At 34.2% G+C, this 13,367-nt stretch overlaps 1 protein-coding gene across 1 annotated transcript; it reads right to left on the reverse strand.

Moving 5' to 3' along the window:
• Window positions 1-1,194: 1,194 nt before the first annotated feature.
• On the reverse strand, window positions 1,195-13,043 carry LOC146162659 (uncharacterized). Its single transcript, XM_083385266.1, has 6 exons — window positions 12,892-13,043; window positions 6,396-6,586; window positions 4,976-5,425; window positions 4,481-4,719; window positions 2,889-3,026; window positions 1,195-1,964 (listed from the first exon to the last, which is right to left on the reverse strand). The coding sequence occupies exons 1-6, from the start codon at window positions 12,925-12,927 to the stop codon at window positions 1,195-1,197; spliced, it is 1,824 nt and encodes a 607-aa protein (XP_083241392.1). The 5' UTR covers window positions 12,928-13,043.
• Between the last annotated feature and the right edge of the window lie 324 nt (window positions 13,044-13,367).

Raw genomic sequence — 13,367 nt, forward strand, 5'->3', positions numbered from 1 at the left:
GTTTAATAATTGTTTTAACGGGGTAACACTTAAATTAGTGAGCGTTCCGACCATTCATCATTCCGTAAATTAGTATTAACCAAACATAGTAAACTCCACTATAACAATTAGTAGGTGTAAAACAATTTAAAACAAGGTTTAATAAATTGATTCTGTACACTGCCAACTTACCAGAGTCATAATAACTCATTTGAGCATCGAAAACTTCGATTTTCTTGTGTTTGGAGAAAAAGGAAACCGGCCTTGTGTGAGAATCGCATTTTACGTGATCCAATATGCGACGCATTCGCACAGCAGCCTTTGAAATTGCTACATTCATGTTTTCACGTTCCTTAATCTTGCAAAATGCAAGCTAGGTGACGATTAATTAAATTATTAATTTATTCTGCAAAACTTTTTTATTTACATTTTCGAAATGCTTCGCCGATCGCTGTCGCGCATGACTCAGCATAAAATACGTTGTTTATCATTTGTTAACGAGTAACATACATTAATATGATTACTTCACGTATTTCATAACTTAAAATGCAAACTTATTGTCGTTGTTTCATCTCGAAATGCCTTGTTTAACTGTGGTCAGTTTTTTATTTAAATGTTTCTCTTAACAAAGTAATCGTTAATTAAAATTAAATATATTATTTAATCTCAGTTATTAAAACTATAGTGTAAACAATATTGTGGTTTGCGGCTACAAAATAAACTTGTAAAAATATTGAGAATTTGTGGTTTTGAAACTCATTGAATTTTTTTTAGAAAAAAAGGAAAATATAGTTTGTTTATTTTTTTGCTCTTGTCTAGAATCGTACATTTTCGTCCGGTGGTTTGTTTTAATATTACTAACATTATTTTATCTTACTAATATTATTTGTATTATGGGTCCAGTATTATTATTATATTTATTTATTTCTGACAATTTCACTTTCCACAAATTGTTTTGTTACTGTAAAAAAAAGTGGTTGGATTCTAGACGAGCGCTCTCTAAACTTAATTTATTCTACTTACAGAGTTTGCAGAAATTTTAACCCTAACTTGTTCCTGTTTAAAGAAATCAATCAAATTTCAAGTTTTACATTTAATAAAGTTATTCTAAATATTTGATTTATACAACTTTGATTTTTAATAATATAATTTTAAATCAAATACAAACAAATAAAATAAAGTAACAGAAGTTCAGTAAAAAAATTAATCAATTCTTTACATAATTTTACACTTTTTAGTTTCTGCTTTTGATTTGCATTTTCTCAAATTGTTTTCGGTAAATTCAATCAATTCCTTCTTTTCTTCTTCGCTTGGAAAATCCTCGGCTTTCTTTCTTGCTTCCAGAGCTCGCTCGAAATATTTCACCGCATCAGTGAACCGCGAGGTTTGCGAACACACAAGACCGAGGTTGTATAAACATTGAGCGTAAACCCGATGCTTGGAAGCTTCGCGGCCGAAAGTTTTTTCAAGTGAAGAAATTGCTTTTTTCAAAGTTCGCTCCCGACTTTCCAGATCGTCGATTAAATATTCGCTATATTCGATGCGATGCAAACACCAAGCCAAGTTTAAAACCCGAAACTTTTCGCCGATATTTTGCTTCTGTTCGATCTTTAGCTGCAGGTCACGCATCAGTGGAAGCACGTGATCGCGCACAATGGGCTTCATTGTGACGTCACTTTTAATCATCTGTTCATTTGTGTTCTTCAACTCCAGAGCACAAAACATATTTTCCTCAACTGCTTTCTTCGGATTCTTGTAATTTGCGGAAATAATTGAAGATATTTGCAAAAATAAAACCGATTCCAAACATTTCTTCTCTTCTCTCAGTTTAATTCCAAGTTGTCGAAATTCTTCCGCTGTTCGTTCCACTTGACCTTGGAGGAGCTGATGAAGGTCACCTGCGACTCGATTCGCTTCTTCATACTTTTTTTCTCGCACCAAGGTCGCATATTGTTGGACAAGGTCATGAGCAGATTCATCTCCATCTGATTTTCAGTAAAATGACAAAATGATTTATTTTTTCAAATTAACTGATTGTTTTTTGAAAACATCATAAGGATTTACCTTAAAAATATATAAATAATAATGATATACATTTCTAAACATTGAACTGTAAAGAATAAAACCTTATCTTGTGATCTTATTAATTTGGATCATAATATCCTAAAAATTGAATGAAAAAAATTCAAAGCTAAATAAAATTTGACTCAATGACATTTTGCAAAAATCAAAAACCTTTTATTTTTAAATCTTGTCTTACCACAAAGTGTTTCCAATTATTATTAATACTTTTTTAATTAATATGGGGGAAATTTAAAACAAACCAATAATTGTAAGTTTATATACCTTAAAAAAATTCTACCATCCAAGAAGTTATTTTTGCACTAAAAATCACGACATTTTTTATTAATTTAAGAAAATCTGAAACATACCTAATTTACGTGCATTTTAATTGTTTTCATTTATACTTTGACCTGATGAAGCACGGTTGTGCGAAAGCTTGTCGAGAATCAAATACAATTCGTCTTGATACAGTGCCACCTGATTTCTCTATTTAGAATTAGGACAAATACGGCCATATACAAAGATACCTAATTTTCTTCACTTTGAAGGGTAGCAATATTTATTGAAACGATTTCGTGACGTTGAAAAATATTGCTCACCCACATATTTGAACCAAACGCCATTTTTAAAGCAACACTTTTTTTTAGAATTTTAAAAATTATTTTGGTGCTAACGTACACTAATCTAAATGATGCAATTTAAGGTTTAATATAAATATACACATATATATTTACCTAATAATGAAACTCAAAACTATATTTGTTTTTTTTTCCGCAAACAGTTAGAGTTTCAAATCAACCATCTAAAAATTATAAAAATACTTTTCCATGATAGATATATCTCACCTTCCAGAAATGAGAGCAATGCAGTTGAAGTTGAGGCGCCATCATCAATCGGAGTGCTACTTTGTGCCACAAGCGGAAGAGATGAACTAGATGTGACGTCATCGGTTGAAGAGGATGAAAAAATAGAACTCCCAGTTGCTGGAGATAAAATAAGTAATATGATTGTTGGCTTGATAAAATAAAAAACTAGTTTAAAACTCTGTGGTGCACAGGTTGCAAAAAATCAATGTACTGCTTTGGGAAACCGCTGGAGAAAAATCCCTAAAACACCCTTAAAAAAACATTGGTTGTACTGACCAAAGAAAATGCAAAACATTAGCCAACTAAAACACAAAATTTAGATCAACTAAAACACAATTAGATCAACTAAAACACAAAAACTTTAATAGCAGTTATCATTTGAAAACATATTTTTCATACAGTTTTGATAACTTTGTTTGAGTTACAGAACAATTTTGCTTCTGCTTTTAAAAGAGAGTAGAAATTATTTTCCTGTCTGCTTTAACAAGGTGCTTTCAGCACCAGTTGTAAAATTAGTAGCACACATTACAATACCTGAAACAAAGTTTTTCACAAAGTTTGACAACTTTGTCTGAGATGAAGGAGGTCTTTGCTTCTGCTTTAGAAGAAGGGTAGCAATTATTTTTTCCCTGCTTTCACCAAGTTTTCATCAATGGGTATGTCCAGCATTTCCTTGGCTGAAAAGTCAAAGTGTCAAAAAAAGTTTTTTTTTAAGAATCAGTGGGGTACACCACAGTAAAATAATGCTTTAGCTACTATTATCAATTAAAATAATGAAGACCCAAAATCTTCATGATTTTCTTTTGATTGACTGCTAGTGAAAGCTCTATTCATATAAATTATATTTTGTACCTATTTAGCATGAAAAGGGTGGAACGATCACTGCATGTTATGTAGCCAAAATCTACTTTACTGTAATACCATTACAAACCTACAGACAGCTCATCAACACACTTTATAGTATTTAAACATTGAGCATAAAATTAATTTTGTTGGTGTGCATTCGTACCATTTTGCTTTTTTATGATCTGTATCCTAGATCCTAGACTTTTATCTGTAAAGTGTAATTTGCTATGTGGTGTGTGCAATTTCAGATTATTTTTTTATAAATTCATTGTTTTATTTTGATTGCTGCATTCAGCAGTACCAACTTAAAATTATTTTAACAATTTTTTCATTTTTTCATATTACATTTATCTGCTTAAAACATGTTACATGTTTACAGTAAAAACAGCCTTAAGCAAATTTAGTCATTCCAAAAACTTGGTTAGATATAAAACTAACATTAACATTGAAATTCAAGCCTGTTCTAGTAACGTCTAACTATCGAATATTCCATGTAATGTTATTTAAATAGGTTAGCATTTATGTCCAAATTTTGCTAGACTTAATAGGTTTAGAACCACACTTATTGTATATTTAGGTGTAATGCATATTATATATACCTTGTATAACCAATTCAATGAAACCTATGCACAAACCTATGTGTGTTAACAACTGAGATCTAGCCCTTCTGAAGCTGCTTTTTGACCAACGGTAACCAATTTATAAATGTTTGCAATCATTTATACCATTGAGAGCAGTTGGTCTTTCTGCAGGATCTTCTTTCCAGCAAGATTTCATCAAGTCAATTAAAACCGAGGCGATTTTCTTATCACTATCAGTTGGCAAAGATGCTTCCACGGCTTCAACTTTGTCCAACTCTGGTCTTAATCCTCCCAAGATAGCATTAGTGAGAATTTCTGGTCGACATGTTGCTCCTTCATAAACCCTTCTTCTTGTTACCAGTTCATAGAAAACCATCCCAACACTGTTTAAAAAATAACATTATCAATATTTTTAAAAGGGTTAGATTTTCTGTTTTTTTGTTATGTTGTATTTTAGTGCAAGGCAATTTATATTTAATTTAGTATACATTGCATTATTAATAAAGAAATACGAGTAGTTTTAACATAAAAGGACTTTTTCAGTCTATTATCAACATTTTTTTTTATTGCAGTTTGTTAAATTACTTCAAAATAATTGTTAAATGTAGTTGGCAGACAAGCCTTACTGCTCATGTTTACCTGAACATGTCGGAAAAAGTTCCTGCTTCTTTTCCCTTTAGTACTTCAGGAGCTGCATAGTGTAATGTGTGTTGCTTGGTTGGAGTTATATCCAATGTTGTGGACATCATGTTGGTGGCTTTGATAATATTTACCGACCCAAAGTCAGCCAGTTTTACATTCAGGTCCACATCAAGTAAAATATTGTCTGACTTAATATCGCCATGGTAAAACTTTCTATCACCTGGATAGTTGTGAAGGTAGCAAAGAGCTGACATAGTTTGTTGTGCAATTGATAGTCTGGAAGACCATGGTACTTCATGAACAGATTTCAGCAATCCATCCAAATTTCCACATTTGACATACTCAAGGATAATAGCAATGTGGTTGTCATTCCATTGTGAAAAGCCATGAATTTTAACAATGTTTTCATGTTCAATACGAACCAGTATTTCAGCTTCTCTTTTTACACTGAAACAATAATATAAGGTTTGACAAACATGATCTCTTAGGGAAGGGAAATTTTGGTTCGCAATGCATTTAACATAGAAATGTGAAATATTTCCATAGATCCAATTACATGAAGGCTGTTCATGTCATTGATCATTTTTTTAAACAATTCAAACTAGTATACTTATCATGTTTATCAATATGTATAGAATCTATTATTTGGGATTCTATGTAATCTGACTTCAGTGTCTATTGTCCAGTGATTCCCAAACTGTGTGCCTCGAGAGATTGTCAAGTGTGTCGCGAAAAACTTTTTTTGTTATTTTGAAAAACAAGTTATCTGGTTTACTAATAGGCATACACCAAAGCATTTACACCTAAATACACATTACTCATTACAAATTAATAATTTTGAGAAATTTTAGATATAGTTTGTCGTGTGTTAAGGGAAATTGTAAAATTACGCTAATGTTGTTCTGTTAAAAGTGTGCCGCGAAATAGCAGATTTTTTTAGTGTGTCGCGAGCCAAAAAAGTTTGGGAACCACTGCTATAGTCTATTTATCCGGATTGCCCTTTTACGCTTGCATGTGGTGTTAGTGATTAATGCAGATTTTAACTACTTTGGTGTCTGGGTGAATAGCCTCTTCCTAACATTTATAGCATTTTTTGTGTTGTGGTGCCTATTTATATGTTCTAAATTTACAGTTTATTTGCAAAATGACTATGAACCAAGATCGCATTGCGCTTAACTTTTTTATTACTTTTAATCATTTATTGGGTAAGATAAATTTATTGTATTTAATTTGCACCTTGTTGATTGTTATTCTACATAGGGTTTGCATTAGTTTCTGCCACTTCTTAAGCATAATTTTTAATGTCATATTAACTTCATACCTTACCAAGTTGAATTGTGCAGTTTTACAGCAATGTTCAAAATTCAAAGAAATTAGTTAGCTTGGGCTATATTTAATAAATGCATAATAATGTTACCTGTTGATGTGCTTACATATTTCCTCCTTTAAGCCAGAAATTACGAAACATTTTGTTACAACTTCTCCAAACTCTTTATTTTGGCAAATTCTAACAGAACCAAAACCTCCGCATCCAACATAGTCAGTTTCATTTGCACTTGTTGATAGTTCACTTGCATTAATCACTTTCAATTTGGAAGAAAACGGGATCTGAAAATAGCAAACTAATAATGATCAGGGACGTATCTAGAAATCCCAAAAGCGGGGGCAGGGTTGCCAGATAAAAATTTTGAAAAAAAGCCAAACCGTGAATGAAAAAAAGCCAGAAAAAGCCAAACGTTAATTAAATAAGTTCAAAACCCATAAAAGGCTATTAAATAATACTATAAATTGATTTGTATGAAAATAAATAACCTTAAAGGTTCAAGCTTGTGTGGTGGCAACATGACAAACATAAATGTTTATAACATAACAACCAAAATGAAAATTTTTATCTTTTGAAAAGCTCAGTTATCCTACGATCTTTAGGCTGAAAATGTAATATTTTCGTCAAGCTTTCTATTGAAAAATACTTGGTTTGATGAGCTCACCCTAAAGCGCATGTTTCTAAACCTTTTTAAGATGCCTGTAAAACGTAAAAATTCAAATTTAAGTATGAGCTATTGGCGCTGGTCTAGAATCCTTCCACAGCGTTGCAACAATTTAGCAACAGGCAATATTTAAGTTTAGGTGTCATTTGCTGTTTGCGTGACGGTGGGCCAAATATAATAATTTGAAAACATTGCCTAAACCTACCCAAACCCGAACGCTAACCAGCACCACCCGATCCGTCAGAAATCAGTGCAGTTCTAAGCAAAAAGGTCTACGACAATAAGGGCATTCAAAGGATCAAAAAGTCCGACTTTTAGACTATGAGGTCTTGGACAATGCACTAATTTGCATTAACAAATGTGCATAAGAAGATTAAGTTTATTTAACAATACTTGACCCAATCAAACCCAAACGCTAACCAGCGCCCTAACCCAAATGATGTGCGTTGATTTAATACTTGTGGTAGGAATCTAGAACAACGCTGAGCATTTATATGAGTATTGCTTTCAAAAATCTGGCAAGATAGGGCCTATACAGATCTTAGAACGAATGTTTTTTAAAGGAAAAACATATAAACCTATGCCATTTGACTAGTTTTAGCCAGCTTTTGCAAAAAAGCTAGAAAAAAAGCCAAAAAGATAACCGAATTTTCTGACGCCAACCATGTTTAAAAAGAGCCAAATTTGTATAATTTGGCGTCAAAAAAGCCAATCTGGCAGCCCTGAGCGGGGGTCCCGAATTTTCAACTTAGGGAAATCGCCGTTTTTCCGTCTGACGTTAAAGACGTCATAAATAATAATAAAAAAATCAGTAACGTCCAGCAAACGCGAACCTTTAAAGGCAAAGCGAACACGTTGCGAAACACCCCTATTGTAGTGTGCAATCGTTAACTTCAGGCAAAAAACGAAAACAAGACCGCGAAAAATATGTGATTGATTTTGGTAGATCCTTCTACGGGACCACGCTAAATCACAAGCACGTCTTTCGCCACCTGCAATACTAAACGAAAATCGTTTTTACCGGGTGTTATTCGATTAACCGACATCTGCGCCGAGCTGTGTGCCAAGTCAGCTAAAATACAAGCACGTCTCACACCACGGGTTCTAGTCGCGCGCCAAAACCAAACTCAGAAAGGTATTTGCGGGCGGCACAAATTTAACTAAGAACTTTATTAATAATTACATTGAAGGAGGCAGGATAGTGTTTGAGCAAAGCGCGAAAAAAGCGTCCTTTTTCTAGTTGCGGGCCAAAACCAAACTCAGAAAGGTATTTGCAGGCCGCACACAATGTTAACTAAGATTTGTGTTATTGAAATGTTAGAACAACTGTGGATCAGGCGGGCCTCGGATCTGTTTTGCACTTGAAAACGTGTTTAATTACATTAAAGGAGGCAGGAAAGTGTTGTCTTGCAAGTTTTTATTACATTGCCGAAAATAAAAAAATGTTAAAAAATATAGGCCTAAGTCCAATATTTTGTAACACGTTTTGCCGACCCCTGTCTTACACCAACATCTGATATTAACGCGGACAGCAAACAGCGAGAAACATTAGCAACGCCTAACAAGACGTTTTCGGCGCGAAAACATCGGAGACCGATTGATTTATTGTTATTTATTGTCGAACAATCAGCTTAACCCGAACGAATAAAGAAAGGCGAAAGAGAAAAAAACATCCTGCGTTTACGGTCGACCAAACAAGAAACGAAAAACGGCCTTTTTCGTTTGATTTTACTTTCGTTTTGCACTATTTTAAGACGCGTGATCAAATTGCATTAAAAAAAAACACGCAGCTTCGGACGGCGAGGCAAACCCTGACAAAAAGACCGACCGACCGACCGAAATGATTCCTTGAAAAACAAATGTTTTTCCTTTACAGCAATCGATTTTGGGCAAAAGCGTACTTATAACTACATTACCCACAAAGTTGTTAATTTTTCATCACGTTTGAAAGCCTCGAATTGTAGCAAATTTAAATGTTTGCTGTATATTTAACTGATAGCGAAAATGTATTGTTGTATAGTATTACGAGTGTAGGTACCGCACAGTGATTCATGGTAGAAGATTTTCTACTGCGCTAATATTTGTAGTAGTGCGCAAGAATGTTTTAAGGATGAGTTGGCAGGGCACCGCGGCAGTTCAAAGTTTTTTGTATGGGAGCGAGTTGTAAAACTTGCATTTTTTATTTAATTCAACGTGAGATAAAAAAAAACGCACGCAGAAAATGATAAAAAACGATTTGACAAACGAATTTACATCAAAACATCTATTAAGTCACAATCGTCAATGCGGATTTGATTTGTTTACTTGCTTTTAGCTACATAAATGAAAAAATGTCCAATGCGAAATGCTCAAAACTGTTGTAGCAAAAAAGTAGAGATATTTTAGTTTTTTTGTAAAACTAACAAAAGTTGAAAAGTGATTGCCTCAAAACTATTTAAATTGCTGCATATCTATGTCAGCATTTGTAAGACAAAATACTTCCGCGTTATTCCTGTGACGTGTTTACACTGGGAAAACGTGAGCGTGTGGTTGAGTATGAAACTGCGATTATCGTGTATTTTTCTCCCAAGCAGTTACTCTTCGGAGTGCACAATAATAAAACGTGCAAAACATTTGTGAATTGTGTCTATTTATGTGCAAGGTAGCCTATGTCTTTTATCAGTGTAAATATGTCAAAATTGCCCAAACTATGTTGCGATTTTTCGCGATGTTAACTTCTGTGCGAACTTATATTCGGCTTTAAATAGACGAAGTATGGAAAGATGGCGATGCACAAAAGTAAAAGGTCGTTAGCTGCATTGGAGCTTTCATATTATAATTGGTTTTCCTTGTGCTTTTTTCGCCATTTTATTTATAAAACAATACAAAGGCTCTGATTATATACTGCTTTCATCCTAATTCTATGCAACTGTTGAATAAAATTGCAAATAAAGTTAGAAAACCTCCCTGTAATTTGTTTGAGATTTTTGACTGATATAACCTCACTTCTGTAAACTAACAACTCTTTAAACCTGGTTTAGATAGTATTTTTTCGTTGTTTACTTCTTTTTCTGCAGTCTCAGCAGTAGGCCTATATATATTTAGAATCATGCCAAATGCCTTCTTCTATATGGGCAGCCGTTCCAATCAAAAGTGAAAAGTAAAAAGTATTACTAGCAGCCATTTAACGGCAAAAACAACAACAGCAGCGCTAAAACCCTGTGTCATTCAGACTTGGACAACTAGATAATTCTAGTTTTCTAATTAAATGAATTAGAGCAAAATGCGGCTAAATACAATTCTAATCTAATTTGTGAACTGCTTGTGCGCTCTAATTCTAGTTCTAATATAATTCGGATTTTGCCAAAAATGCTACTTTGTCCAACGACATTCTTAGTCTCTTAGTCAAAACAAAGAATTTGAATTAAAACTCTTTGGTTTGAAATTAATTTTTACAGTCTGAAAAACATATGTTAATCTTAAATACATCGAACTTAGCACAAATATATTGACCATTCACACTCCTACTAGAATACTTCTCGATTTAAATGAAATTGATTGTAAATAATCAAATGTAATTCTAGTTCAAATTCGATTTTTTTAAGAATTCGGTAATTCTAATTCTTATCTAGTTTTGAAAAACCGAAATGATCTAATTTTAATTCTAATCTAAATTTAAAAAGCTAAAATAAATCTAGTTGTCCAAGTCTGCTGTCATGCGTTGTAAATATACTTTATGTAAAGCAAGGGTGGGCAACGTACGGCCCGCGCGCCGCACGCGTCCCTTTTCCATTTTTTGTGTGGCCCTTCACCTTCTTCCAGCTATTTTTCCCTAAATAAGGCGATCGGTATGCACCATGTTGGGACTTTTGCTCTATCAGTTCGTAGGCGTAGCCAGGGGGGCCTGAGGGGCCATGGCCCCCTTTAATTTATAAATATTTTACTCTTAATAATTTGTTTTTTTTAGCATTTATGAGCAGTACCACAACAGTCGGTCACAGGCATGCCATACCTTCAATTGTCATGCATTGTTACGTCACAAACGATGTAGTTACTATAACGTTTGCCATACAATAATGCAGTTTTACTACTTTTAAACAGTTTTTGCTCTTTGACTGTGTTTAAATATTGCGTTAACACTCAGCCAGTTACTGCTCGAAACGGTTTGCTAGTATTATTATTTGTGTTCGTTACGGCAGTTAATACAACGACAAAAGCTAAACAAAAAATTCCAATTTTTTTAATTAGGCCTAAATTCATCGAAATAAGGCCCAAATTCATCGGAAAAAGGCCTAAATTCATCGGAATAAGGCCCAAATTCATCGGAATAAGGCCAAATTGATCGGAAGAAGGCCTAAATTTATCGAAAGAAGGCCTAAATGACCAAAATAACGCCCGGACCTGTGGGTAAAGGATATGGGACGAACGGGGGCCATCGGTTTGGCATCGGGCCGTTTTGGTGACTACGTTTGGACGACCTAGTATGACCGGCCCGTCAGGGCGCCGGTGTTTTGGCTCTGGGTTTTTGGTCCGGGTTGAGGTTATTGGTGGGGTTACAAAATGGGTTAGTTTTGAAATTATTAGGGGAGTTAGTGATGTATTTAAGGGTATGGTTAGGTAAAGTGTGGTTTAGGCCTGATTATGAGCATTTAGGACTTATTCCGACGGGTCTAGGACTGCTTCCGATTTAGACGGTACTAATACCATTAGGTATTAGTCCTATTTTGGCCTTATTCCGAATTGTGTTTATTCTGACGTTGGTGATGTTCTTATCTCGGCCCGATATAACCCATAGGCTACACAGCTACACTAATGCACTTGAACTCGAATGGAAAGCATCTATTACAAAACAATCTTCATTAAATCGTGAATTTTTGTGTCTCTTCACGTTGTTATGATAAAGAATTGTTTGCAACAATTGCACTTGTCTAGTACGGTCAAGATGCACCAGACTTTTGCCACGCATATTGACTGAGATGTTATTCAACAGTTGGTTTTAAATTATGGCTGTTAATTAAATTGTACTGAGCCGATCCGTACAAGAAAGGCGTCATTGGAATAGTAGGAAAACTATTGCCGAATTCACAAGAAGACAGCACTGACAAAACTGTCGTAGTTGCAGCCTAGTAGCTCATTAGCTTTTCTAGTAAAAGCTGAAAATTTGAATTAGTGTTTATTTGATGTGCGGCCCTCCTGTAAGCATTACATTTCCTAACTGGCCCTTGTGTGAAAAAGGTTGCCCACCCCTGATGTAAAGAATGCTTATTCACTTTGTCGTACCTTTATTGATTTCCGTTAAAATGTCATTCCAAGGTATTATACATGTTTACCACCGAATCGTGATATATAAGGATCGTTCCGTAAAGCAACATTTCACAGGGCCTTAGGTTTACCAACATTTAGTAGGAACATAGAGGTCTACATTACCGCCAGATATCGCATTTAAATTTGCGGCGGTAAAACATGTTATATTGTAAGAGCAATAAGCTGTTTTACTAAGACAAGCCACTTTGCACAATGAACGTCGCACGCACGGCTTATTTCCTCAGGTAGAACAAAGCGCAGAAGTATGCGAGTCGCTTCGTTGCTTCGCCAACCGAACAAAGCAAGCGATTATGAACGAATTCTGTATTGAAGTTTTGCACCGCTGTCGAAAGTTACAGATAACTAAAACAATGACGTCACAATATTTCAGTTTTTTCTCCCCCAATCAAAGGCCCCTAGGGTTGCAGACTTATAAACCTGTTATACGCACCTGTATACCATTATATGTCATGTCTGAAAAAAAGTTCTACGATGTATATTTTTCTATAAAGGTCCGGACAAAAATCGGTCTGAAACAAACCAAAGCAAAGCAAAGCAAAAAAGAATAAAGGCAAAAACAATTTATGTCCCGAAAATAAATTTTCGTCCCATATAATTAGAAAGAAAAGAAAAACGACTTACCTCAAATTGGCTGTTTCTTATTTGTTCGTCAGACATTTCACAGTTGAAACAAGGTTGTAAAATTTTCACATTTTTACAAACCTAATGTACTGATTTGAAATCAGCCGTTTTCATATAAATTGTGTTAATCTTTTCAAAATATTCAAATGTTATCTGCACTGGAAAGACACAACATATTCACTAAAGGTTTATTGTCGATAAAATTAAGGTTAAGCAGTCAACAATGCTCATAAATATGTAAGAATAAATATAATAATAATACTTGGCCCACCCAAACCCAAATGCTAACTCGCACCCTAACCCAAATTATGTCAGGAATAATGATAATTTTAAAAACTTGCTAACAGCATTCGTAATAGTCCTGAAAATAATAAGATTAGGCTGATAAACATTATTATTCGAATTTATTAAAGCGTTAAAGTCAGTTGCGTTTGTATTATACACCCAAAATGCTGAATTGCAATTCACAGTTTCTC

This window comes from Ascidiella aspersa, chromosome 3 (assembly GCF_963924565.1).
Source record: "Ascidiella aspersa chromosome 3, kaAscAspe10.2, whole genome shotgun sequence".
In the NCBI taxonomy this organism is placed as follows: domain Eukaryota; kingdom Metazoa; phylum Chordata; class Ascidiacea; order Phlebobranchia; family Ascidiidae; genus Ascidiella; species Ascidiella aspersa.

Excerpts from the sequence above, each read along its gene's own strand:
- LOC146162659 (XM_083385266.1), bottom strand. The coding sequence starts at position 12,927 with ATGTCTGACGAACAAATAAGAAACAGCCAATTTGAG. Across the intron at positions 5,426-6,395 it reads ATATGTAAGCACATCAACAG|TGTAAAAAGAGAAGCTGAAA; the intron begins GTAACATTATTA and ends TTATTGTTTCAG. Across the intron at positions 3,027-4,480 it reads AAGACCAACTGCTCTCAATG|CAACTGGGAGTTCTATTTTT; the intron begins GTATAAATGATT and ends TTTTATCTCCAG.